Source organism: Homalodisca vitripennis, chromosome 6, assembly GCF_021130785.1.
Source record: "Homalodisca vitripennis isolate AUS2020 chromosome 6, UT_GWSS_2.1, whole genome shotgun sequence".
Taxonomy (NCBI): Eukaryota; Metazoa; Arthropoda; class Insecta; order Hemiptera; family Cicadellidae; genus Homalodisca; species Homalodisca vitripennis.
In genome coordinates this window covers 68934377-68962330 of record NC_060212.1, presented here as the reverse complement: position 1 = coordinate 68962330, position 27954 = coordinate 68934377, and the positions used below count along the sequence as shown (strand labels likewise).

Below are 27954 nucleotides of genomic sequence, written 5' to 3'. Positions count from 1 at the left end.
AAATTTCATTCCGTTAATTTTCGTCAATTCAGATCGTTTTCTGGATATCTTGTGGACATACAGACAGAAAGAAAGAAATTTCGCCAGCCTCACGGATGATAGATCTCGCTAACGCCAATTAACTAAGATGTACTTGGCTATAATATAAAACGATTAAAATAAAAGGTTTTAATGCACACTATAATAGTTTACTATTAATTATTAGTAATAAATGTTAAAGGTATTAAATGTTCAAATGTATTGAGATAGGCCTAAAGGGGAGCAAAATTAATCTAGAAACAAGTGGTGATCTAAGTTTTAGTAATGAGTCTAACTCCTGTTTCAGCCACCGGTCTCTGGAACTTTTGACCTCTACAGCTTCCACCTTATATCTTGCTTCTTATGAGCATTCATATAGTCTTTGGTACTAAGACTGGAAATTTTGAAACTATAGCGTCGAGCAGTTCAAAAATTCAATATATTGGGTAAAAGAAATTAAATGGTACGAGTCATATGTAACAGCAGAATATTCAAGGGTTTAAATACCTTTATCTGTATTTTCTAAGAAAACAATAAATAAAATAAACGGTACTTAGTTATTTGTTTAGTTCATGTGTGTAAAATTACGAAAAGAGATATTTGTATCCAACTTATGGAAATGGGTAAGAAAAATACTTTTAAGCAACTACCATATATAATATTCTCTAAAGATGCTAAGGAAAACGATGTGGTACATCTCAGAGAAAACCATTAAAATTGTATTTTAAATTGTAAATTATAAGAAAATAGACATTTATTCATACTAATGAGTAGGTTGTTTTACGGTAATTATGTTTTCAATATAAAAATTTTCTTTCGTGAGTGCGCTGAAATAGGGAGTAGCCAGAGGCCTAGAAGCTTTCGGGAACAAAAAGATTTAGTAATCGTATCTTTCAATAAACCAGTCTTATGAACTGCAAGATTCCTACCTAAATACTGTGGTCAGTAATCCAAAAGTCTTATTTGCATTTTAAAGTTGTGCACTGCAACTTGTACACTGTATTTATTTCGTAGTTTTCAATAAAATATTTGTTTTTATATATTGCAACGTCTGTTTCAGGTAAATTGAAAACGGGTGACCTGTATCAATTTAAAATAAAATCATGTGAGTACCAGTTCTACTATTTAGTATTTTAATAGTACCGTAAGTGGCAATACAAATTATTTTAACAATTTTTAAATATTCTAAATACAGACTGTTTTATAATGATATATAATTACATATTAATATGCAATTATATACAAGATAACTAAAACTATATTCTTGTGTAACCCTACTCGTTTACATCTGTTTGTTAAATTTTAATATTTGAAGGGAAATGTTCTAAAAGAAGAGTCTAAAAGACTCCAAACAAGTATAAATAATTTTCTTATCTTTTCTGTGTACAAAAAGATTTTAACTTAAAAAGAGATATAAAACAGCATTTCACATGCATTAGTAATTATATTCAATCTATTTATACGTGTTGGTGTCCATAGAGTAGAGCGACTTGTATCTAGCACATCGATTACCAAATCCATATAATATCCCTATAATTTGTAAAGAAGAGAATATACTAGGTATAAAAAGTCAATAAGTTCAAAATATTGATATTTCTTTTACCTTTGAACTAATAGGTCGTGAGGAAACTCCGTAGCTTAACTTGTTTTTACTGCCGTGGCCCTTATAATCCTTATAGTCTCATATGTCTATAATTTATGAGCATAGTTTATAGAAAAAGAATTTACATTTACCACAATTATATAGGAAAATAGGAAGAGTATAATTCATTATTCTAAAAAAGAATTTCCTAATCTTCCCTATTAAATACTCTGACAGTTTTACCTTCTTCTAACAGTTATCCACACCACATCATAAAGTTATAAAAGTGATAAAACTAAAAATCCTCATCAGGCCTTGTGGTTTTACCCTTTTCTTTGGATTTTTTTTCACAGAAAATTCAGACCATCACATTATTGCAGCTATTTTATTTTATTATATAATTGATTTTTAGTGTTATTTTATGGTTAAAAAGAAACAAAATACAAAATATGTTCTATTTCTTCAAAATTATATTTTTAATCACATAGTCTGTCTCTTGTAAAATAGCTTTGGATAGAAAGTGTAGGTCCAACAGTACGGCACGTACACCACATACACAGCCGCCACTCAATAATGTGTAATAGTGTCTGGACCACTACCACTGTCGCTATATTGAGTATTGGTCCATCAGTACGGCACGTACCGCACGTTACACCACATACACAGCCGCCACTCAATAATGTGTAATAGTGTCTGGACCACTACCACTGTCGCTATATTGAGTATTGAGGTTACCTGTTACTGAAGTATTACAGTTATTCTTCCCATAAAAAAAACATCTCCATCTGTTCCAGTTGGTCTAAAATTATATTTATGTTTATAATAATAATATGTTTATACTATATTGATTGAAGATATTTACCTACGAGATGGTATCTGACCTTGTTAAAGTCACCGGTCAATTTTGGCGACTCAATCAAATTACATAAATATTTTAAGGCACGTATAATAATACGAATGTTGCCGATAATTAGTAATTTTTTTATTTTTACTGGCAGATTTTGATCCGATAGAGAATGCATTTTCCACAAATTTTGAGTTCAGTTAACTCAAATCTTACCGTTGTGTCGTGTAATAAATAAAAGATACCAGGAATAAACACACATGTGTTTATGAGTATGCATTAGAGTATGCATGGGAAATGATGCAATCATTAGTTTCAAAGATTAAATAATCAGTATATAAATAATTATGTGATCCGTTATTTTACATTGATATAAAATAATTAATACGTTACAGCAGAATTTTATACTAATGAAGTTTTGTCATAAGTATTACTCCAAATATGCTCATTTAAAAGAAATATAAAGGTCTAAAACGTGATTATTAGCTGGTAAATAAACGAAGAGTTAAAATTCAAATAATTATTTTTCTTAAAAATGTCTAATACTTTTGAAATATATAACTACTATCTTTTAAGAACCAAATGTTGAATTCAATTCCATTCATCGTGCAAAAAAATTTCTAAACCGATGTAAATAAAGTCACTTTCGTATTTATAATATAATTCCGATGTGTTTATTGAAAAATTTTCACTTGCGCGAAATTATCGGTTACCTATTAATAATACTAATATGCAAATGTAGGACTTTTATTGTTTCCTTTAATTTTGACCTTAGACACGAAACCATTGGATTTTATATCATAGGATCAAATAGAATCTATGAATCACGTTTTCTATCAAGATATATTTCAATGGACAGGCAGATATACGGATGAGCAATGACACGATTAAAAGAAGGGCCTTTCATGCATATCCAATTGTTATTTAACGTATACAAATTACATTTTAAAATTAAGAAAAAATACTTTGAGTTATAAATCAAAATAAAATCATTGTTTACTATATCTTGTATATTATATCTTATTTTAAAAGTGGCAATTGAAAAAGTCACCTTTCCTGTTCTTTTAATTAGTACACAAGCGGTAAACAAATTCATCCGATGATAATGATAGTCCTATTATCACCGGACAGTGTCAGATATAATCTGAGAATCGATGGCACCTAAGCCGCTTGCGGTACATTACAGCCTAACAGATATGTCAATAGCTCTATTTTGATATAAATAGCATGGTTTAGTAATATTCCCCTTGTATTGCATGTAAAATTTTATATAAAGGAATGATTAAATACGTTTATTAAGTGAGCTCAAATTTAAATAAAATAAATGTATTAAATATGCTCTTAGATTATTTAAAGTAAATGACAACTCTACCAGTTATATTAAACTTTACGACATTAACAATGAAATAAAAGTGCTTTTTAAACAGAAATAAAAAATATTTAGAAAAAATGTTTTGGCCTATACTAACTTTTTCCACAACGAATAAAATAAATAATCCAATCAAGAAGATAAAATTTTTAAATGAAAATAAAAGTGGAATTTTCAAAATTAACTGTGACGATTGTGATAATATTTACATTTGCCAGAAAGAAAAATATTAATAAAAGATTTAAAGAACATGGAAGATATTAAAAATACGAAAAATCCCAAAAATCTGCTATTGCCAAAAATGCATTAGAAATAAATCACACCTTAAAAAACAGGAAGAAAACGACGCTTAACAAACTTTATACATCAAAAACATAAAACTAAAATATTGAACAATGGTTTTGGACCGTTTCAAAATCCCCCACCTTTAAAATATAACTAAATTCTTTTTAATCCAAAAACTTTTATACGTATATTAATATTTATTTTATTTTACTTTTAACTATACAAATCTTGTAGTAAGCTTTATTCATCGGATAATTGCTTTAAATTATAAAATATTACTACTATTTCAAATTGTTGATTCACACACGACGATAGATAGCATCTTATATGTCAAAAGGTTTCGTGTGAGAAAATTATTGGACATTTGTTAGTTTTATTTCATAGAAAATAATAGGAAATAGTTTTACCAATAAGAAGGGCTCCTTCTTCAATAAATTAAATGTTTGTAAAAAATTACAGATATAAACATTTGTAATATACATAATTTTTTATCTTTGATCGTTTGTCAACCATTCAATGCTTTAGTTTAAACAGCACAAGAACCGAAAGTCAAACATTACTCATAAAGTATCCTGAATCGTGACTGTCACGTTCGCTAACGCTCATCCAACAATGAAAGTATCGTTTGTTCACATTTATTCATTATACTTTTTGTTTCAACAAATTTAAGTTCCTGCAATCATAATCTCTGCTGATATATAGTATTAATTTATTAAAAGTGATGATGGTGTATTTAAAAATTGTCAAATTTGAAACCCATATCAGGGTTAAGATTTATTATACACTCAAAGTTTCCAAAGCGACACTCTCTATCATCTCAACTGAAAAGATACATTACTCATGTCCATCTATTACCGCAAAATCTTGCCTTTCACATTCGCTTGAGGTCTTTACGAACTTTCACTGTATGAATAAACTAAACTCTTCCGATAACTGTTTGACGATGCATTGTTGAAAAGTTCTACATTTCAACAATTGCAAGTTGTGTTTGTAATTGTTTTCAACAAGCTTGCTTTTGTTCATAACTTAACTAAACTAATTTATCCTCACTTGATATTTTAACTCGAATGTATATTTAACGTAACTCTTTTTCATTATATTATTTATAATATATGACTGATTATATCACAAATATTCACATACTTAATATTCGCAACCAATTTAAAATTATTATTCAATAAAATATTAATTAAAAAGTTGTTTACTGCTATTTAAACTAACGTATACTTAATTTTAATGTAATTAACAAAGAGGGATAGTATTATAATTAATTCAATTTTATTGAATATATTTCTATGACAGATAGAAAGATCGCAAAAAGTAGCAAATAATTTTCTCGGTTTAGGTTGATTAAATTGACTGGTTAGCCATTAATTTAATGGTAATAAAAAGTATACGTTTTACTTTAATTCTTCTATAAAAGAAACTTGATTTTGTATTTGACTGCTTATTGAGCAGAATTATTTGTAAATTGTTTTCTACAATATCTTCCAGTTTAGTTATTTTCTGCACATGTACTAATGATTTTATTATTTAAATTACAGTATCGATGTAATTTATAGAAACTAATGTACTGTTACTCTGTTATAAAGAACGAATTTTTTAGTAGGTAAAACAATAAATTCATTTAGTTTAAATAAAATATAAACGAATTTATTATATATAGAACTAAATCAGATTGACAATAATAACAATTTTTCCCAATATTTCTCAATTTCAACTATATAAAAATTATTAAAACTACTAGAAATCATATTCATCATCATATTATCATCATCTGACGTTTCATTCATCATCATCAATCACGGGTCGTCGTACACAGCCTCCTCCACTTTTGTCTGTCATTCCAGGTCTCCTCTTCCTCCACCTGCATTTTCTGTAGTCCCCTTCTCTCTATGTCTTTCCACACTTGATCCTCCCATCTTCCTCTCGGTCTTCCTCTTGGTCTTCTTCCTCTTTCCTCCTTCTCCAGTGCTATTCTAGGGATTCTATTATCTCCCATCCTCTTCACATGCCCCATCCACTGTATTCTTCTTCTTTCCATTGTCTCTTGCAGTGAAACTACCTTCAATCTTTCTCTGGTTATTTCGTTCCTTATTCTATCTCTTCTTCTAGTCTTCTCTATCCCTCTTAAAAATCTCATTTCTGCAGCTTGCAATCTGCTTAAATCATTTTTAGTCCACGTCCACGTCTCTGCTCCATATAATAAAATTGGTTGGAAATAAGATTTATACATCAATACTTTTGATTCTTTCCCAATGTTCCAACTCCACACAATCTTCTTCACCATATTGAAAAACTTTCCACTCTTCCATATTCTGTTTCCTATCTCTTCTCTTATTGTGCCCCTATCTGTTATGATACTTCCTAAATAACAGAAATTCTTCACCTTTTTAAGTCTTTTTCCTTCAACTAACACGTCTTTGTTATTTCCTTCCCTTCTCTCTACTTTCATTACTTTACATTTTTGTATGTTCATCTCTAAACCATATTTCTTCGCCACTTTTGCCCATTTGTTCAACTCTCGTTCTAACTCTTCTTCCCTATTTTCCCATATCATTATGTCATCCGCATATGCTATCGTCTTAAGTTCTTCTGCTCCTCTGTTTCTTTGTACTTCTAGAATAATTTCATCCATTATAATATTGAAAAGGAAAGGTGACAATATGCTTCCCTGCCTTACTCCTCTCTCTGTTTTAAAAGTTTCCGTATATTTTTCTTCAATTCTCACCCTGTTTTTACATATGCCGTGCAGGTTCTTTATTCTTACTACTATTCCCTCACGCAATCCTCTCTTTCTCATACTCTCCCATATCCTTTCTCTCAGTACCTTATCATATGCCTTATGTAGGTCTATAAAAGCTACCATTGTATCTTTTCCGTATTCCCACCTCTTTTCTAACACTCATCACAAAAATAGCATCCACCGTTGACCTACCTTTCCTAAAACCACATTGCTCCTCTCTTCCTGTCTCTTCTAGTACTGGTCTAATTTTCTGCAACAGTATTTTTTCATAAATTTTTTGTGTATGCACAACAAAGTTATTCCCCTATAATTCTCGCATTTTTGCTTATTGCCTTTCTTAAAAATCGGCACTATTATTGCCATTTTCCAGTCTTCTGGTATCTTCTTTTCCTTCCAAATCACTCTCATCACTCTGTACAACCATTGCATTCCTAATGGTCCCGCCGCCTTTGCCATCTCAGCCGTCAGCTCGTCTATTCCCGCAGATTTCCCCTCTTTCATCTCTTTAACCGCTTTCTCCAATTCGCACATACTAAAATCCTCTTCATCGTCTGTCTCCTCTTTCATATCTCCTCTTTCCTCTTCATTTTCTGTTCCTTCCAGTAGTTCCTTAAAATACTTTTTCCATGTCTTCAAAACCTCTTTCTCCTCCCATTTGATTTCCCCTGAAACATCCACCACCTTAGTCAACATTTCTTTAGGTTTCGTCTTGTTCCTTATCACCCCATAAAAAATCTTCTTATTTCCTTGGAAGTTTTATTTCAGTTTTTCTTCAAAATCCTTCCATGTCCTCTCCTTTGCCTCCTTCATCATCTTTGCTGATGCCCTTGCAAGTCTCTTCCATTTGTCCCTCTTTTCGTTTGACCTATCCTTAAACCATTCTCGCCAAGCTCTATTTTTGTTTTTAACTGCTTCAGCAATTCTTTCATTCCACCAAGGGGTCTCTTTATCCCTTCTTTTACCTGAAGTTCGTCCACACGTTTCTTCTGCAGCTTTGACTATAGCATTCTTGAAATTTGTCCATTCCTCCTCTCCTGTTTTGACCTCCCCCTTGGGTATTGTTCCTCTAATGTTATTTACAAACTCCTCTCTAACGTTCGTATCTTTTAACTTCCATGTCTTGATTCTTGTTAATCTTTTGCATGTATCCTTTCCAAACCTCATTCTTTGAAAATCAGCTACCACCAGCCTGTGATCTCTTCCCATACTTTCACTGGGTATAACTTTTACATCTGCCATGTATGGCTGCAGGCATTTCCTCACTAATATATAATCTATTAAACTTGGCTGTTCACCATTCCAACTGTATCTTGTGTATTTGTGGCTCTCCCTTTTCTTGTTCCAGGTGTTCCCTATCACTATATATCATTCCTTAGACAAAAATCCAGTAAATTTTCTCCTTCTAAATTCCTTGTTCCTACTCCATAACATCCCATTACCTCTTCATATCATTACCTAAACTTACTCACTTGTGTGTTAAAATCCCCAATTATTATTGTTCTCTCTTCTTTTACATGTCTTTCCAGATCCTCTTCAAACTCTCTCTTCTCATCGTCCGTGCATCCTGTTTGTGGTGCGTATACCTGTATTATGTCCATTATCTTCCCCTCCACTCTGACCGTAGCCTTAATAATTCTCTCACTTACCACATCCATTTCCATCACTCTGCTTGTCATCTTTTTGTCCATGACTACAGCTACTCCATTTCTTCTTCCATTTTCTCCTCCCGACCACCAAATCCAGTATCCTTGTCCCACTTCTCTACTTCCACTACCTTTCCACTTTGTTTCACTGATTCCCATTATGTTTATTCTTCTTCTCTTCATCATCTCTACTACCTCTTCTAACTTGTTCCTAAGCGTCACAACATTTATTGTACCAAATCTTAACCTTAAACAATTGCCGGGTCGTTGCCGTAAATTTCCATCCTTTCCGAGGCTGTTCTTATTCTTGAAAGCAAGTTTTTATCCACTCCCGGCTTGCTAGACCTGACGTAGCTTCACCAGAGCCCCGTTAGCCGTCTCTTTGAGCCGTTGCCCGTCCCTCACGACGAGTACGAGGGGTTGGACTTTGAGGGACTATAAATCATATTATCATTCAAAAACAATACCCTCACTTCGTCAAAAACAAATTAATAAACAAAATTATGTATTAATCCATATCATTTTAAATAACTTATGTCACAAAATATGTTATTCTTAAAGAGGAATAGGATGTTTCATGTATAATACTAGTATTAGATATATGATTATACAATACAAAATGGATGATATGGTGCAATTTGTTTCGCCAATATTATACTTTAAGACCTTATATTATAGTTTTTAACTCTTATTATTCTTTAACTCTTGGTAGAAATTAATATATGGTGATTTATTGTGTATTTATTCTAATATACACCAAATTTATAAAAAGAGATAGAGATAGTATTTAAAAATGTACAACTTGTTACTATTTATATATTTAGGTACACTTCAAGCATTGCACATCAGTAACGTAATAAGATATCTTTAAATTAAAAGATTTAACTAGCTGAGTCTTATCCACAATCTTACATTTTACAAGTGAAAATAATGTTTTAATTTCTTTAATCTCTGTGTATATCAGTGCACCCCTTTCTGCGAAAATTGTAACTAAACTCATAGCCTTTTATCCGGCAATATATTTGTAACAAAAATGTGTAGTTTTTATCAAAATATTTTAAGCAGATTACCTGTCATATTTTCAAATTAAAGTTTGAACTTAAATCAGTTTACTCATCTTTAATTGTACTATTATCTTTAGATAAATCACAGTAAATACGACTTTCGTGGCATATTAGTCAGGTATCTCTAGGATGTTTGTAACGTAAGATAACAGGATTTAAAGCTTAATGACTTTTTTCAGAAATACTTCCATGTGGAGTTTTTAGTAGGTACTAAGAGCACAGGATTATACAGGATGTGTCCTCAGAATTACCGTTGTACATAGCGTCGGCACAAAGTGCTAATGATGCAACTGCGTCTAGCTGTGCTTTTAGACACGTGGTCTTGTTTTCTTCTCTTAGGTTAGACGGAAGAAAATGGCTGAAACCATTAGTTTACTTAAGTTCTGCTTTGTAAAATAAGTAATATGGCTGTCATGGGTTAAAATGAATTCAACTGTTCAGAGGAACTCCCAATACCCTTTTACGGTATTACCCCCAATTAATACGGTAAAGATGTACATTGCAGTTTGATTATGAATGAAATGAGCTTGATCAGTATTTTACTTTACAAGCATATATTTTGAAGAAGTCGAGTTAGAGGCATTTTTGTTGAACTGTTTTGCTTTTTATATTAAATTAAGTTTATATTATTACTGAAGAAATCTATGACATACGCAGCCAACAAAAAACATTTTTGCAAACAGTTTAGAACGTTGAAGATAGTGAAAATGATAATTTATTCTTTTTAATTAAGAACAACAATAAAAAATTTGTTGTTTGTTACAAATTTAGTTAAAAACAAATACAATCTATGGTGTATTATTATTCTTAGAATACAATGGTAAGAATTGGAAGGACATACAAAGAGACAGAGAGGGTAACATCTGTACAATCCATCATCTGTGGCATAATGTCTGCCCTGGCCAGGTTCATTTTTACATTCTTTGTCCACTTTTCTTGGTAACCTACAGTTAAAAAAAAATTCTAGACTACTAATAACAACATTAATGAAACTATAATGTATTTTAAAAAGTGATTCTTTATTTTGTGCTTAGAATCACACAAATTGAAAATGTATGCATTTCCCTATGGGGAGCAAAATTTTTTTGTTACAGCTTGTATTTGCTATAAAAAACCGCTTCTGTCCAAAACATTGCCCAAACAACTTAAAATTGGTATGAAAATATCTTGCAAATACATCGGATATGTACGTTTGCCAGCATGATACGTAATTTAGTAACAATGTAGTAGAAGTGTAAGATTTTAATATTTATAGCTTGATTGTTTATTTATCTATGGAGAACAAAATAAGTTTACTGGAATACATATAACATTTTCCAAACCTATGGTAAAAACACATATTTTTCAAATGCTTTTCGAGATATCGATTACATGTGAAATTAATGAGAACTCTGTGATCACCAAGATTGCTGAAGCAACATGAGGATTTTGTACAAATATTAATCTTATACATACCTTGAGAAATAATCTAAAGTTTTCTGAGATGCTTTTAACTTTTCCTTAACTTTTTGAAATTAATATTTTATGTTTTAGTTTTTAGAGATATTGTGCACATTTAAATATTAAATAAAAAACAAATTATCAAAATTTCAGCTGCCACAATATCTACCTTCTTATGAAATGAATTGTCTTATTCTGTTTTACCAGTTTAATAGTTTGGTTTGATTGTGTTTGGGTCTGTCTGTGTTTTATGTGCTTATTAATGCACAGTCCCGATACACCACTAATGCCCTAGAAAAGTTTATTGTGTTTTCTCAATATCACTGTCATACTGTAATAGAATCAGAAATATCTTTTAATTTTTAATTACGGCGTTTAAATTATTTTTTTACTGATACTTCACCTTTACACTTGTTAACAAAAACAGCAACACTGTAAAGGTGAAGATTGCATGAACATTGTAATTTTTGATTTATCTGCCATGTCGGTGTATGTTGTATACTAAAGCCCCCTCTAACGGGATCTAAAGTATGTTTCCTTTTAAATTTCCCAATATGTTACATAATCGGTAATATTCTTGAAGATTTACAATGTATTACAAGGTAGTGATGTAGCTAAAAGTATAAGTGCGTCATACCACGTGTTGCTTAACAATCTTCTCTGAGGTTGCATGCATTTTAACATTTTAAATGTATAGCACATTTTATTCTATAAATGCAGACATACAGTCATACAGAGAAGAAATATTTACTCACGGCTTAGAAATATGTCTTTTACATTCAATTTGTGGGCATATGTTACTGAACTATAAATACCTATATTAAAATTAAATGAATAAATTATTTCCAATTTTTGTTTTAAGTTTAGTAATAGGTAAAACTTATTAGTTTGGTTGAAAAATATAAAAAAGCATTTACATTCTTAGCGTAGTAAATTTAATTTAATTTAACAGTGGCTACTAACAAATATAGCACTATATTTATTTTACATTCAAAATAATTAAAACTTTTACGTTTTAAACAATACATTAATAAAATATTTAGCGTCTAACAATCTTATTATTGTAACTTTGTTTTAATTTTTATTTTCTTGATACTTCTACATGATTATTGAACGTGGTTATTACTTGTTAGTTAAAAATATTTTCCTTCATAACATATGAAAGGAGACATTACCCATGTCAATATATATATTAAGTATAGCTGCCAAATCCTGCCATTCACGTTCGTTCATTCCTCCCACTTTCATCACATGAGAAACTCCTGGATAAGTTCTGGATATTGCCGAAAGTTGTCAACCATACTGAAAACACCTCTTACGATTCATAGAACTTATTTCGTAAGGGGTGAAGGAAAATATTTTAAACTATTTAAGTAAAAGTGAAAGTAAAATTTTCTACCGTTTTTGGAATAGGCTCCTCTTTAACAAGACTAAAATAAATAAAATGTCGGTTTAAATTTATTTACTTCAGTTCACATCTGTATTTTGTGTGTCTTACTTATTTCTAGTTTAATTAAAATGTTTAATTAAGATTATAAACTTTATTATTATTTTATTATTTAATGCTATAAAACACCAAACGTATACGCAGGATGTAACTTGTATCCAGGCGTATCAGGACTTAACTTACACAATGTACATATAAGGTGTATGAAAATAATTGGAAATACACAGGGTGAGAACACACGTGCGGTTTGTATAGTTGTTTTTCGCCCTAAAGTCACCTAAGATAATCCAATGAAATTATATTAAACTTTTCGAAATGCCCCAAAAGGGCTCAATTTGGGACTAGGTGTGATTTTTGGCTGTAGCAAAACGTTTAAATATTGTCCTTTAGAATTAATTACTGTGATTAGCTAAATAAATATGGAGTAGACCATTTTTTTCAAATCTTATTATCGAGCTAGTATTGCTTGTCTTTCAATCTGTCAATGTTGAAAAGACCTATCGATTTGAAACTTTACACTACATCTCAGCGAAGCCCGTTACGTAAACCGTGATGGAATGATTTCCTACCTTGTATTAATTATTGGAAATATTAATAACTATTTATGAATAATAATGTTTGGGTGAACCACAGTGAAGCCTATCACTCGTTCCGTTTTTGCCATCTTGTCTATCTGTCCAAATCAGATTGTCATGGTGGTGCAAGTGACTCAATGGGGTTTGGCTGGCAAAACTAATTAAATAAAAATGGTAAAGTGTGGCTAAACTAAATAATAGATTTATATGGAGTAAGATATGAGAGAGATTTTGTGTGTGTTTGCGCGCGCGCGCGTATAAGTGTGTGCGCGCGCGCGTGTGTGTGTGTTTTAGATTAGTAACAGTGACAACGTGACGGTCAAGAGTCAAGTTCTCTGCACCAAGCAGAAAATTACAAAAAGAATTATACTTTATGTTTCATATATATATATATATATATATATATATATATATATATATACACACACACACACACACACACACACACACACACACACACACACACACACACACACAAGGGATATCACTGATACGTACAGTTCTTGCAATAGCGCAAGCGAGAGGAAAGTTGCCTATGTCACTCAGACCACAGACCCCACCACCATTCAATACGGGTAATGCAGTCTGAACCACTACCACAGACACTGTAAAGAGTATTGTGGTTTCTAGATAGTAATCTAGTAAGGATTAATTTATTTTATGAGTAATCATAAAAATAAATTAATGTCCTAAACGTTCTTATTTCAAACACACGGCATACGTGAGACACTACATTATTACAACTTTAAATTTATTGTTCGAAACATATCAAATTTTATCAGTTAAATGTATAATTATATAGGTATTGTTAATGGCACTATAAGAAGGAGGTATTGGATTATTGTAATAATATATTGGAGATTGTATAATATATTATCACGTATGATTATGAGATAGTTTTAAGGAGTCTCTAATTCCTATAAGTGGATCTCTATTAGATCTATCCAAAACACATATTTATGCATACTCCTTTTTTCACATGGTTAGCCTTACATTGTCTATCTTCTTCTAAGTGTTAGAGTGCTTTAGGAAACATTGCAAAAACTTAGGTAAATTGCATTAAGAAGAAGAACCTTATTATTTATTACTTTTATAACGATAACTGTGCATTTATGGATTGCTTTACAAACACATTAGCTGCAATATAAACTATGAGTGTTCCCATTACTCCCGTGAGAGTCATTGTGATGTTAAGGGGTCCGAGACTGGCCAACAGTATAGAGGGTCTTCCTTAGGTGGGACTTCAGTGTTGTCACAGTAAGTTCAAAGCTTGAAACTTACTATCAAGATCTTCTTTGTTCTTGTGTCTTGTATATAAAATCGGTTTTGCTCTACACCTTCACGCATCGTGACTCAGTGATAACTGAGGTTACACACCAACATTTCACCAGACATGCACAACATGTTGGTATGCATGCAGGTCCCCAGAGTAGTAACATCTGCTAATTGCACAAATTCTTTCTATGTCGCGAATTTTCTCTACAGAACAATACCTGCCCATGTAAGGGATCTGCAGGTTTCACTTAGTTTATACAAAAAACTTATCACCGCCTGGCTGGTGGAGGTGGGGGCTGACTACGCGGAGCTGCTAATCTGCCCTGAGTATACATGAATATGTCAAATTGCTGACTGACACCATCTACACAAGCACTGTGTCTGAGCTGGTCTTCCCTCGTCCATGCGTGTATTGAAATATTAAAGTTCTAAATTTTTTGCAAAGCCCTCAATTTTTAATTGAATTTATTTTAAATTGAACTTTTTATCCTATTTTAAATTAATTTAAGTCCGTTGTTTTATTATTAGTTCATACTTTGTTTTTATGTTTTAATTCATTAATTGTTTTTAATGATTACTTTTTTCGTAAATATTTTTCATAAAGTAAATGGTTAAAAACATCTTTGAACCTACATGAGGAAGAAAAGTATTTCTGTAGTGCTAGTCAAATACGGTGGTTGATGCATTAAGTGTAGTTACAACTATTCTGTAGCAGTCTTAGTTTGCACTTATTTTTATTAACGTATACTGTACATATATTTCTAAATTTATTTAGTTCTTTAGTGTAATGTGTTTCTTTTTTATCTTTCTTTCTGTCTTTTTATATATTATGTAATAAGCGCACAGTTTTTTTAATGGAACTCAGAGCCACGCACAGGATTCGTCCCATGTGGCTCTTTATTCATTTTGTAATGTGTGATTGATTAACAAATAAAGCCATTCTGATTCTGATTCTGAAAGACTGAACATTTTCTGATTTATCAATTTCTATTTAATATTTTTATATCATCATGGATTTTCATTCTACTTTCGTTCATTGATGGTAGTTTTGTTGTCAACTATGTTTTAAAATCCGCTAAATGTCCAGCCAATAAACAATAGTCCAGACCAACTATGTCATAATTTATGAATATTTATCATTTGTATCCATAAATAAGAGTTGATGTACCCAGAATTAGCAGAATTGATGAAGTGAAAATCATCACTTCATGATTTTTCATAGTACAGTGTGTCTACATGGCTACAATAAGCGATTACGTGTTAAACAGTTGATATACTAGCTAGTGTAACCCGTATCTGGCCAAATAAAGTAGTGAGCCATGAAAGTTATAAGTGAGACTTGATAATAGTACCTTGTCCAATATCCATATGGTTACGCTAAGATATTACGGGTTAAAAATTCACATACTTACTAGTGTAACCCGTATCATGCTAAATAAAGTATTGAGCAACGAAAAGTTAAGAGTGACACTTGATAGTAGTACCTTTTCCATACGGTTCTACTCAGGTATTACGGTTTAAACAATTGATATACTAACTAGTGTAAACAATTGAAATATTAAATAGTAAAAACCCTATCAGACTAAATAATAAATGAAAATTGAACGTTATGTAAGGACTGTACTTATGGAAGTGTCCATATAGCCACATTTGGCTAATACGGGTTAAATAAATCATGTAATTTCAAGCTTTGTGTTTAGGGATAAACAACTATAGTTAAGTAATTTGGATTAAATTGAAATGTTATTATGATTCTTCTGCAAAAACATGTTGTGTTATTTAATACAATTAAGTATCAATGAATTAAATATTTTTGAGAATATTTTAAATTTAAAATATATATCAAGTTCATAATACAATAGATCAAAACTTACTATTGATTCAATAAATTTCCTTTCCCAATTTCCCTATTCCGCATCATTGTATGTATGAACTCTATTTGCGTTCCAATATTTAATGTCATTAGAGAATGATAATGTAACCACTCCAGGTACAAAATTACGTCACAATTTCACAATAATTACGTACTCATAGTCCACATGGCAATACCGCACTGATTGGTACTCTTCACCAATTTTCTATACTTCCCTTACTCTTCACCAATTTTCTATACTTCCCTTAACTATTCAATTCATTTTCATTTTGTTCAGTTCAGCTATAACGCATTCCGATAGTCCTTTTTGATTTTTATTAAGTAAAAATCTAAAGTGAAATAAAAATTACCTAAAACACATCATATTGTTATAACTATTTGTAACTAAAGGTATAATCTATCATTACATCATATATAATTTAAAATGTTTTAGTAATAAACCCTCTAAAAAGGACTTCTTAGTGGTGGGTTAAAACTAAATTTTAGCTATAGTTGGATGTTGGACGTTTTTGTAAGCTGTCTTTATGTATTTGTTTTTTATTATAACATATTTTTATTTCAAACACTTACAAATATGTTTATAAACTTTTCTATAACTACTAAAAATTAAAGAATTGAGTGCATAAGGGATTTTTGATTGATTTTTTATTTACACTGCTAACTAGTATATACATGTTTCTATTGGAGCAAAGGCTTTTTATAACTTTGATTCCCTAATTTCGTGTGAAAAACTATAATTATGTCGGTTAATAAGTTTAATGTTTACTAACGTGGCTGTATATTTTTTTGGTTATAAAAATCAATCTTACAATAGTATTTCATTATATTTATTATTTCACATAGATACCATATCAGTAATATACTTTACGCAACGTTTTTCATGTTTTATTTTTGGTTTTTTTGGATGACCTTGTACGTTTGTGTTCCCTAATCCTATTTCACCATTATGATTTTGACCATTTTATCTACAAAATTTAATGGAAGCGATTGAATCATTTTATATGATTTTAAGTTCTGGGACCTGAATTGGTAATTTCAAATCTTACGTAGACTATTTTAATACCTACCTATCTAAAGTCTATCTTTTGCTCATGAAGTTCTGTTTTAAATTTTACGATTCATGAAGACATTATTTTAGTATTTCTTCGTATAGATTATTAATGTTTTATTAAGTTAAGCCTAAGTACCATAAAATAAATATTATTTTTGTTTGATAAAATTAGCCTAGCAATTTAATAGACACATAGGCCGAGTTTGTAGGCTAGACTAAAAACAGCTCTGGTCCTGTTATTTAAAATATAAAAGTAATAAATTAATAAAATGATATATCGTAGGAAAATAATTGGAGATAATTAGATTAATATTTACTTTTTATCTTGGTTTCGTCTATTATCTCCTCGTTGATGGTCGTTCCATCAACCTCAACTTCACTTTTTATGTTAGTGTCATTATCATTTACTTCTTTTGGTTCAGTCGCTGTTTTTTCAATATTTTCAAAATTAATATTAACATTTAAAGCCAAGTCTGCTACAAGCCTTCCTCTGGAATTCATTGTATTATTACTTATTTGGGCATTACATAAACTAATAACCCAACATTTGTACACAGCTTCTTCTCATTTGATGTCTAGATGCTGACAAATACATGAAGGAAGTATATAACATGGTGAATAACCTACGTTTTATACACGAGCTATCTTAGCTGTTTGGCTCACATAATGTTGGTAGTAGGTGGAACATATAATTTGGCATTTACTACTTAATAGATGTTGATAACTTATATTATTAGAGAATTTCCCTTACTCCTTCATAAGCTCACCCCTTCAATTATGATGTATATTTAAAATATTTATGATACAAATTTTACATTTATTTACATCAAAATTAAATCCATTAAAACCAATCATGGGCTAATTGGTCTTGTACTCAGTGTCTGTAATTAATTAATTTTAATAGACTTAGTTTATGTGTTAAATGTACAAACGTAATATAAGTTGTATTAGCCGCAAAGATAATTTGTGAACAAATATGAAAAAGTTGACAGTAACTTGTAAGGACTTGTAAGAGTACTGAAGGAGACACTTTCATTTTGTCGTATGAAAAGATTCGTTACTCATGTCCATCACTGACAAATCCTGCCTTTCACGTTCGCTTTGGCTTCCCACTAACTTTCATCACAGAGAAACTTCAGGATATAATTTAGGCTGCTATGAAAGCATTTAGTGCCATTTGGTTCTATTGACAGTTAACAACCCTAGGATGGCTATTTACAATAATATATTCTTATTCATAGAATTTCATTCCCACCCTTGTTGGTAGCATGGCTAAAATAGCTAAGCAATCGCTGTGCATTCTGAAAGTGGCTGTGCTAAGCAATACTGATGTATTCTTAGAGGATCGTGTAAATAGAGGGTTTCTTCGTTTCTTTTAATTGACGGTAAAACATTAAAAACCTTTATCTGTATGGCAAAATGTCCTCACGTATTTCCAGATCGGTTATTGGCTATTTATAGTATAAAATTATTTTCTATTCATATAAAAAGTAATAAAATTAATACCACATTCACCAGTGCACTGTTACGTAGAAAGACTTACTAAACATTTGGTAATTGAAGGACATCGATATATTATAATTTATGACTGACATGAACAAAAAAAGCTATACAAGTATTTAGCATGTATAGCTAAACCAAACCTCAAATTATTTTTAAAAAAAATTATCGTTGCCTGTAAAGTCGGTTTTACGGGCTAAGGTTTTACGTGACAACTTTTTCTCGGTAGAATATTTATTGATATGAATATTATTAAATTGCACAATACGAACAAGGAATTGAATGAAAATAAGAATTGCACAAATTTTAACTATAGAAATATATTTTGTTTACTAAAACATTGTACATAATTTGAAATTAATTAAAATTTGTTATTGTAAATGGTAAAGTTGAATAAAACATTTACTAAAATTGGAATTTGAAATTCTTGCTAAACACAGTTAAATTCTAACTTCGCGCGTGGTGATTGGTCGGTTTTAGTTCGTTTGTTTGGTCGCACTGTTATGACAGGTTAGAGGTTATAATTTGTTATTTTAAATGTTTTGACTAGCAATACGCGCTGTTTCTTCTCAATCGACTGAATTACGATTGATTGCAGAGTGATTTAAACTAATAATTTTACTTAACACTATCAACATTTGTCAATAGTATGACATAACCTATAAACTCAGTTTCTCAACTTTTGTGTCAATCTAACAATTAATCAATCAATCATAGTTTAAGATAATGAAATATCAGTGTACAATTATTTACCTTTATTGTTGTAGTTGATGTAAATGACGAATCTAAGAACTCCACATTTTCACGAATAAACATAGTAATCTGCTTTATCCCGTGCGGCGGACCCACAGTTATCTGCTTTATCCCGTGCGGATCCCGTGCGGCGGACCCACTGGACGGGCATCGTAACGTTACCGGGCGTTACACTTTTTCATGAGTGACTCCGAGCCGCAACCTAATTTAAGACGTTGTCACGTCAAAAATTTAACTAACCATTATACTATGAAAATACACAAAACGTTACAGTTTCAAATATTACAGAATCAAAAAAACTATTAACCGTCTTTGGCAACAGTAAGACGTAATTGAGTGCTCTTTGTACTTCTTTTCAGTGTCTGCACCAATTGAACTAGTAGAATATCAAAGGAACTAAACTTCTAGTGCTAGGGTTCTTTGTGTTTCAGTAAGGATTCATACCTTCACATATTGTTGTGAAATAAGGTTATAGTTTCCTTTTCTGTGAACACGTTTCAATTGTTTGTTTATTTTCAACTACAAAGTCAATTCTATGGAATAGGGCTCTATGAATGTAACTATTATTTGAGTGAATAGTGTTTTTTGTTTGCTTTTGAGCACACATTTTTTGGAGGTCAAAAATTAAAGCATTTAATTTTAAAAACCAGCCCTTTTGTTGTTTAGTTTAATCTTATTTTTAGTTCTAATAATCTGTACTTATTTACGAATCATTAATAAGTGTAAAAAGCGGTTTCTTATTTAGCTGTTATATAAGATATTTTAAAGTTACAATGAAGAAATAAAATTTATATAAGTAGAACACAGATTTATCCGTGTTATAAAAGATAAATTCCATTTTTGAGGGAATTTCGAAATGATTTTGGTTATGTTGAATTACTTGTGCTGATGGAATAGTGAAAGATGAATGGTAATGAACGATGAATAAATGATTATTTGTTGTTACTCTTAAAAAGGTTACTGTTTTCTCAACATACCTTTTTGCAACAATTTATAAATAAATATAAGGTACATACTTTGGAATGCGAAAGCTACTGCAGTTTAAATTAGTGTACTTCTGCGCTTGTATTCCACTTCGGGAAAAAAATTAGAATGAAAAGTCGTAACATCCCGCTGTGCTTTAATCTTTAATAGGTATGAATTGAAGTTAAATCTCTTCACTTACGTCAAAAGGATTTCTAGATAATTTACAGTCACATATGCTAAGCACGGTTAATTAGTAATATTAGTTCACACGATTACTTGAATTCTATAAAGGGAATTTATTCTTCAATGATGCCAATGGGAAAGTTGCCTTGTTATCACGATCAACAAAGTCCAAAATGTATATGCAATTTATAGACATTGTAATTCACTACGGCTTTAGTTTTTGTTTAGTTTTTTTTTCTTTGTTCCATAGTTTCCTTCGCCTTGTTTCCCGAAAATAACATATATACACAGTTATGAGAAACCTGCTTCTGTTGAAAGACTTCTACGATGGGTTTTATAACAGACTTTAAAATTATAATAAAAGTTAGAATGATGTTAACTTTGTTTTTTATAACTGCATTATTATGTATATTATACTTATTTCAAAGTATATCATACATAAACTTGTTAAAATGTACAGCTAAAACTATATTTTACTTGAACTTTTTATCTTTTTTTGATCAAATTTTACTCTGTGCTCAACAGCGCTTATAAGAAAAGTTGAAATAAGAAATGTTTTTATTATCATGCTAACTTACTATATGCTTTCAAGACTTGAAATTTAAAACATATTGAAAAAAGTGGTTAAATTAATTAAACATATGGTTTTTTATCAATAAATAATTTTACACAAAACAATTCATTAGATCTAACAGGCTCTTTCAATTACTATTTCTCAATTTTAGAAACCGAAGTGAAATTTTCAGCCAATTTTAGACATTTTAGAGCCCAGTGAGCGTAGACATAAGGGATTTTCGAAATAATAATAAGCGTATAATCATTCTAGGGACCCTAAGAATATCCATATGAAATTTAATTATATTGGTTTCGTTTTTACGCGAGACATTAAAAACATTCATTATCATTCACACATTAGCATTTACACGCTTATTTTGATATGTTACATCAGTGATCGTGTAAAAACTGTTAAGCTTGTTTCGTCTTGTAATATTGTAATAATTAAATAGATAAATAACAATTACAAATAACTTATATCACTGCATTATTTATGAAAGGTTTTATGACGAATAGATGCCAGGTGATTTTATCTGTATTATTATATTTTTTGAGGAAAATTTTAGTATCAGCTTTTAAATGTGAAAAACACATTTTTAAATATATCTTAATTCTTTTTAGTGTAATAGCTAATTATAACAGTTTATTTCTGTATGTGGGTAGAACCATAGCTTTACAATCACCTCCTACCATTTGATCCAAGGATAATTTACATTAAATGAAGATCAACGAAACTTTGCAACGATTTCCAGATGCGTCGAATTATATCTCATTTAGTATTCAGCTCAAACAACTTTTGCTACAGTGTTACTTGAAGGATTTATCTAAACTTCCTAGGTAATTAAATAAGTCGGTGATTTAATTTGTTCCATAATTTTTTCCTTCGAATAATACTGTACTTTAATTATTCGTAACAGTCTCTTGCAATGATTATTATGTATCTATAATTCTTGTAATACATGTGTGCAAAATTTACTTATTTATAAATGAAATATTCCATAATATTGGTTAGATATGTATTAAGACGACTCATATTCATTACCTAGGTAGTCTGAGGACTAAAGTTTTGGAACTTTCTGAGAATAATAATAAACCTACTAAATGTGTATGATTTTTCATGCCTTGTAGTTAGTTCTTGTTGATTTAACAAAAAATATTGGTAAACATATGTGTAGCAATAATATGTTCAAACATATCACAAAATGAGAGAAGCAAAATACTTAAGAGTTCACAATAAAACAACCTAAAATATACCTTGAAGGCCTTAAAGAATCGTGTAATAAAGCTCGGATTGGTTTTAATAATAGTCATCTTAACCATTACTTTTTAGAACTGCATATTATTTTTAAAATAACGTGGCGTATATCGTTAAAAACTTAATAGGAAATATAACTTTCACAGCAAATACTAATTTCAAAAAAGCAATTTTTAACATGTACATTAATAAAACAGAAACACAATAATAAACTTGGACATTTTCACTATATCTAACATAATCATTCATTTTAAATAAATTACGTCACAAATAATATATTATTCTTAAAGAGGATGAGGATGTATCATGTATAATAGAAGTATTAGATTTATTATTATATAATACAAAATGGATGATATTGTGCAATGTTTTTCGCCAATTTTATACTTTGAGACCTTATATTATAGTTTTAATTTCTTATTATACTTTAACTCTTGGTATAAATGAATATGTGATGATTTATTGTGTATTGATTCTAATATATATCATATTTATTAAAAAAATATAGAAGATAATTGTTACTATTTATACTTTTATATGTACACTTCAAGATTGCACATCATTAATGTAATATGATATCTTTAAATTAAAAGTTTTAACCAGCTGATGCTTTTCCACAACTTACATTTTACAAGTGAAAATAATGTATTAATTTCTTTAATCTCTGTGTATATTAGTGTGCCCCTTTCTGCGGAAATTACAACTAAACTTATAGCCTTTTATCCGCCAATATATTTGTAACAAAAATATTTAGTTTTAACAAATATTTTAAGCAGATTACCTGCCATATTTCCAAATTTAAGTTTCAACTTAAATCTATTCCCTCATCTTGAATTGTACTATCATCTTTAGGTAAACCACAGTAAATTCGACTTTCGTGGCATAGTAGTCAGGAATCTCTAGGATGTTTGTAACGTAAGATAACAGGATATACAGCTTGATAACTTTTTTAAGAAATACTGCCACGTGGATTTTTTAGTACTAAGAGCACAGAATTAGACAGGATGTGTCCTCAGAATTACTGTTGTACATAGCGTCGGCACAAAGTGCTAATGATGCAACTGCGTCTAGCTGTGCTTTTAGACACCATTGTTTTCTTCTCTTAGGTTAGACAGAAGAAAATGGCTGAAATACTTAAATTCTGCTTTGTAAAATAAGTAATATGGCTGTCATGAGTTAAAATGAATTCAACTGTTCAGAGGAACTCCCAATACTGAAATAATTACGGTAAAGATGTACATTGCAGTTTCATTATGAATTAAATGAGCTTGATCAGTATTTTACTTTAGAAGCATACATTTTGAGGAACTCTAGGTGGAGGCATTTTTGTTAAACTGTTTTCTTTTTTATATTAAACTAAGTTTAAATGATTACTGAAGAAATTTATAACATACACAACCAACAAAATTCCTTTTGGCAAACAGTTTAGAACGTTGAAAATGGTGAAAATTATAATTTATTCGTTTTAATTAAAAACAAAAGATTTCTTCTTTGTTACAAATTCAGTCAAAACAAATACAATCTATGGTGTATTATTATTCTTAGAAAACAATGGTAAGAATTGGAAGGACATACAGAGAGACAGAGAGGGTAACATCTGTACAATCCATCATCTCTGGTATAATGTCTGCCCTGGCCAGGTTCATTTTTTACATTCTTTGTCCGCTTTTCTTGGTGATTTATAGTTTAAAAAACATCTAGAATACTAATAACAACATTAATGAAACTATAATATATAAAAAAGTGATTCTTTATTTTGAGTTTAGAATCACGCAAAGAAACTGAAAATTCATAGGGAGCGAAATCTTTTTGTTTCAACTTGTATATGCTAATCACAAGTGAAATAATCTAAAGCTGTCCGAAATGCTTTCAACCTTTCCTTAATTTTTTGAAAGTTTTTGTATTTTCTAGATATTGAGCACATTTAAACTCCATATTAAAGAAATTTTCAAAGTTTTAACTGACACAATATCTACCTTTTTATGAAATTAATTGTCTTATTCTGTTTGACCAGTTTAATAGTTTGGCTTGGTTATGTTTGGGTCTGTGTGTGTTTTATGTGCTTTTTACCCTGTCCTGGTACACCACTAATGAATGGCCTAGAAACGTTTATTGTTTTTTCTCAATATCACTGGCATACTTCTATAGAATAAAAATATCGTTTAAGTTTTTAATAACAGCGTTTTAATACACATTTTCTGATGTTAACGAAACATCAACACTGTAAAAGTGAAGATTGCAAAGATTGCAAGAACATTGTAATTTTGTTTTTTATCAGCCATGACATTGTATGTTGTATAGGGAAGCCCCTTTCAATGTGCTAGCCTCTAAATAAAGTATGTTTTTTTATTATTTATTAATATTTAAAGTAATGCGTAATACTCTTGTAATATTTATAATTTATTAAAATGTAGGGATGTAGTTACAAAGTAGAAGTACGCCATATCACGTTTTGCCTACAAATCTTCTCTTAACTAGCATGCATTTTTAAAATTTAAATCTCATTTTATTTTCAAAAGGCGGATAGGTAGACAAAGAAACAATCATACAGAGGAGAAATTTTTACTCGCGGCTGATAAAAGACAATGATTTAAAATTCTGAATAGGCTGCAATAACGATAGGCCTAAATCCATGTTTGGACATTCAACATCATGTAACGTTTTCTTGTCTAACATTTAATATTTATTTAGAGATGGAGTGACATGCACTATCATCGAACTCAATATTACCTTTATAAAAATGGGCAAAGAAACAATTTTAATATTTTCTGTCCCTCGAGTAAAGCATTTCCAGTAAATACAGATTATTCTGTAGCACTTTATTTTAAATATTAAATTCCCTCTGAGACATATTAAAAAGGTACCTTAGTCACGGCATCTTTTCAGCAAACCATTTCCCACCAGGAAGTCGTTAGGACACCCCAATGGGCTCAAAGATGACCAAGGTCGGTTATGCGACACATGATGACACTTTTTCGATACAAATCACAATTTCCTCACAAATAAATACGGATTATTTACATATTAAGTTTGTTATTTACCGGCAAATTATTACGGAGGTAACAATATACTTTTTAGATTTAATTTGTAGACATATATTATTGCACCGTAAATATATTCAAATTAAATTAATAAATTATTTCCCATTAATGTTTGGTAATATGCAAACCACTCTTTTGATTTTAAGCTTATTAGTTTCGTTCGGAGATACAAAAAGGCACTTTCAATCTTAGCGTAGTAAATTACATTTAATGTAACATTTGAAAGCATTGAAATATATCTCTATATTTATTTTACATCCCAAATAATTAAAATGTTTACGCTTAAAATATAAAGTATAAAATATAAACAGATTCATCATATTAATTTTAACTAATTTAAAATAGTTTAAATCTTTACTTTCTTGATATTTTTACAGATTTAACATGGATATTAACTATTAGTTAAAAGAATGTTCCATCATAGCATATGAAAGGAGACATTAGCCATGTCAATATATATATGTAGCTGCCAAATCCTGCCATTCACGTTCACTCATTCCTCCAACTTTCATCAGATGAGAAGCCCCTGGATAAGTTCTGGATATTGCCGAAAGTTGTCAACTATACTGAAAACACCTCTTACGATTCATAGAACTTATTTCGTTGAGCTTTGCAGAAAAAGTTTCCAAATTATTTAATTATAAAACTGAAAGTAAATTTATTCTACCTTTTTACTAGGCTCCTCTTTAAAAATACTAAAAAAATATCGGTTTACATTTATTTACTTCAGTTCACATCTGCATTTTGTTTTATTTTGGTTACTGTACTTTATTTAAAGTTTTCTTACTTATTGCTAGTTAAATTAAAATTTAAAATAAAAATTAAACCCTTTATTAGTATTTTATTATTCAATTCCACAAAGTACTAAACTTATACACAGGGTGTAAATTAAGGCCTGATACGCCTGGATGCATTTCAAACTGATATTAATATAAAATCTTCACCATATGTATTAAAATACATTTTTGGGATTTTCAAGGAAAATTATCCTTCTTCCTTTTTCAAAGGGGTGTAGAGGAAGGTACTGTAAATTTTTAAATAGCAAACCCTATCTTGTGACATTTTATTTGAAAGTAATGTTTCTGGTGTGCCTAGTTTTATATGCTACAATATAGAGGTTTGCAAATTGAAAGTGTAAAGTGACCCGCTCTACCTCCTTTGAAGGTGGGGGGAATCTTATCCTTAACAAAGCCCATAAAATATAGCAATAGGTATCGTGAAGATTATAAATCGACATCTCAATCCGTTAGGAAATATATACAAGCGTATCAGGATTTTAATTTACACCCTGTATATGTACGATGTATGAAAATAATTTGAAATATACAGGATGAGGCAAGACACACTTTGTATAGTGCGGTTTGTATATTTAGTTGTTTGCTTCGTCCTAATGTGACGAAATATAATCCAAACTTTGCGAAATGCCCTATAAATGGGTCCAATTTGAGGCCAGGTGTGATTTTCTGACAGTTTTCAGGTTGTGCCCAAAACGTTTAAATATAGTCCATTAGAATTAAATATTTGCTATTAACTAAATAAATATGGAACAGCACAAATCTTACTATAGGGTTATTAGCTTAACTGTAGTAGGGACATTTTTCATAGCATGTATGAAATGTAAAAAAAAGCTTAAGAATACGCTTTAAAGAATAGAAACATCGAAGAACTCAAAATTATTAAATAGCCAATTAAAATAAATTTTGTTCCAAATAATAAGGAATTTTGAAAAGAAAATTTGCTTGTGTTTAACCTTTAATCTATTGATTACCATTTTAAAATATCACCTAAAACAATTAGTTACTCATTTCAGTCTAATGAATTTAAAAAGTAGTTTGAATTTTAAAATAAATAAAACCATTTTCCGTAACGTTTATTTTGATTCATATATGTGAATTTTATCTAAGCTAGCCATAACCTACTGTATTTACTTGTGCTAAATTTTTAGTGTAATCTGTTATTTGATGAAAAGTTATATTTGGAAGATATCAACTCACTTCTGCTCACTTAAATGAGTGTATAGCATTCCGGACTCGTTGCATAATATCTTCGGGAATTGTTGGTCTTTAAGTATCGGACCATAATTCAAGTGCTCGGGGTAGGATAGAGCCAACCATAATGTGTTGTCGGGATATACAATATTATAATTAAAAAAATTCATAAACCTTGTTTCAAAAATAATCGATCATTTTATTGTACACATATTTATGGAGTTAGGCTACTCAAAAAAAAAAAAATTATAATGCAGAAATATATCTGTAATACATATTTGTGTCTTAAACACACAAACATTTAGTTTACACATTATTTTCCCGAAGAAACCCACTTTTAAATTTTCATAGACAAAATAAGAGTGAAATACAAGTAAAAACTCCTTATTATTAGTTATAATCAGCAACCATTTGATATAAACAAAACATCTTAGTAAAGCTATTGACTTTAAACTTCTTTTAAAATAAAACACAAACACAGAAGCCATATTTCGCTCAATA

At 30.2% G+C, this 27954-nt stretch overlaps 1 protein-coding gene across 1 annotated transcript; it reads right to left on the bottom strand.

The window, feature by feature from the left end:
• Positions 1–8295: 8295 nt before the first annotated feature.
• On the bottom strand, positions 8296–8673 carry LOC124365419 (craniofacial development protein 2-like). The gene has a single exon (XM_046821399.1). It carries the CDS (start codon positions 8671–8673, stop codon positions 8296–8298), a length of 378 nt encoding a protein of 125 aa, XP_046677355.1.
• Positions 8674–27954: the final 19281 nt, after the last annotated feature.

Bases quoted from the DNA above. Each gene is read 5' to 3' on its own strand.
- LOC124365419 (XM_046821399.1), bottom strand. From the start codon at position 8,673: ATGATGAAGAGAAGAAGAATAAACATAATGGGAATCAGTGAAACAAAG.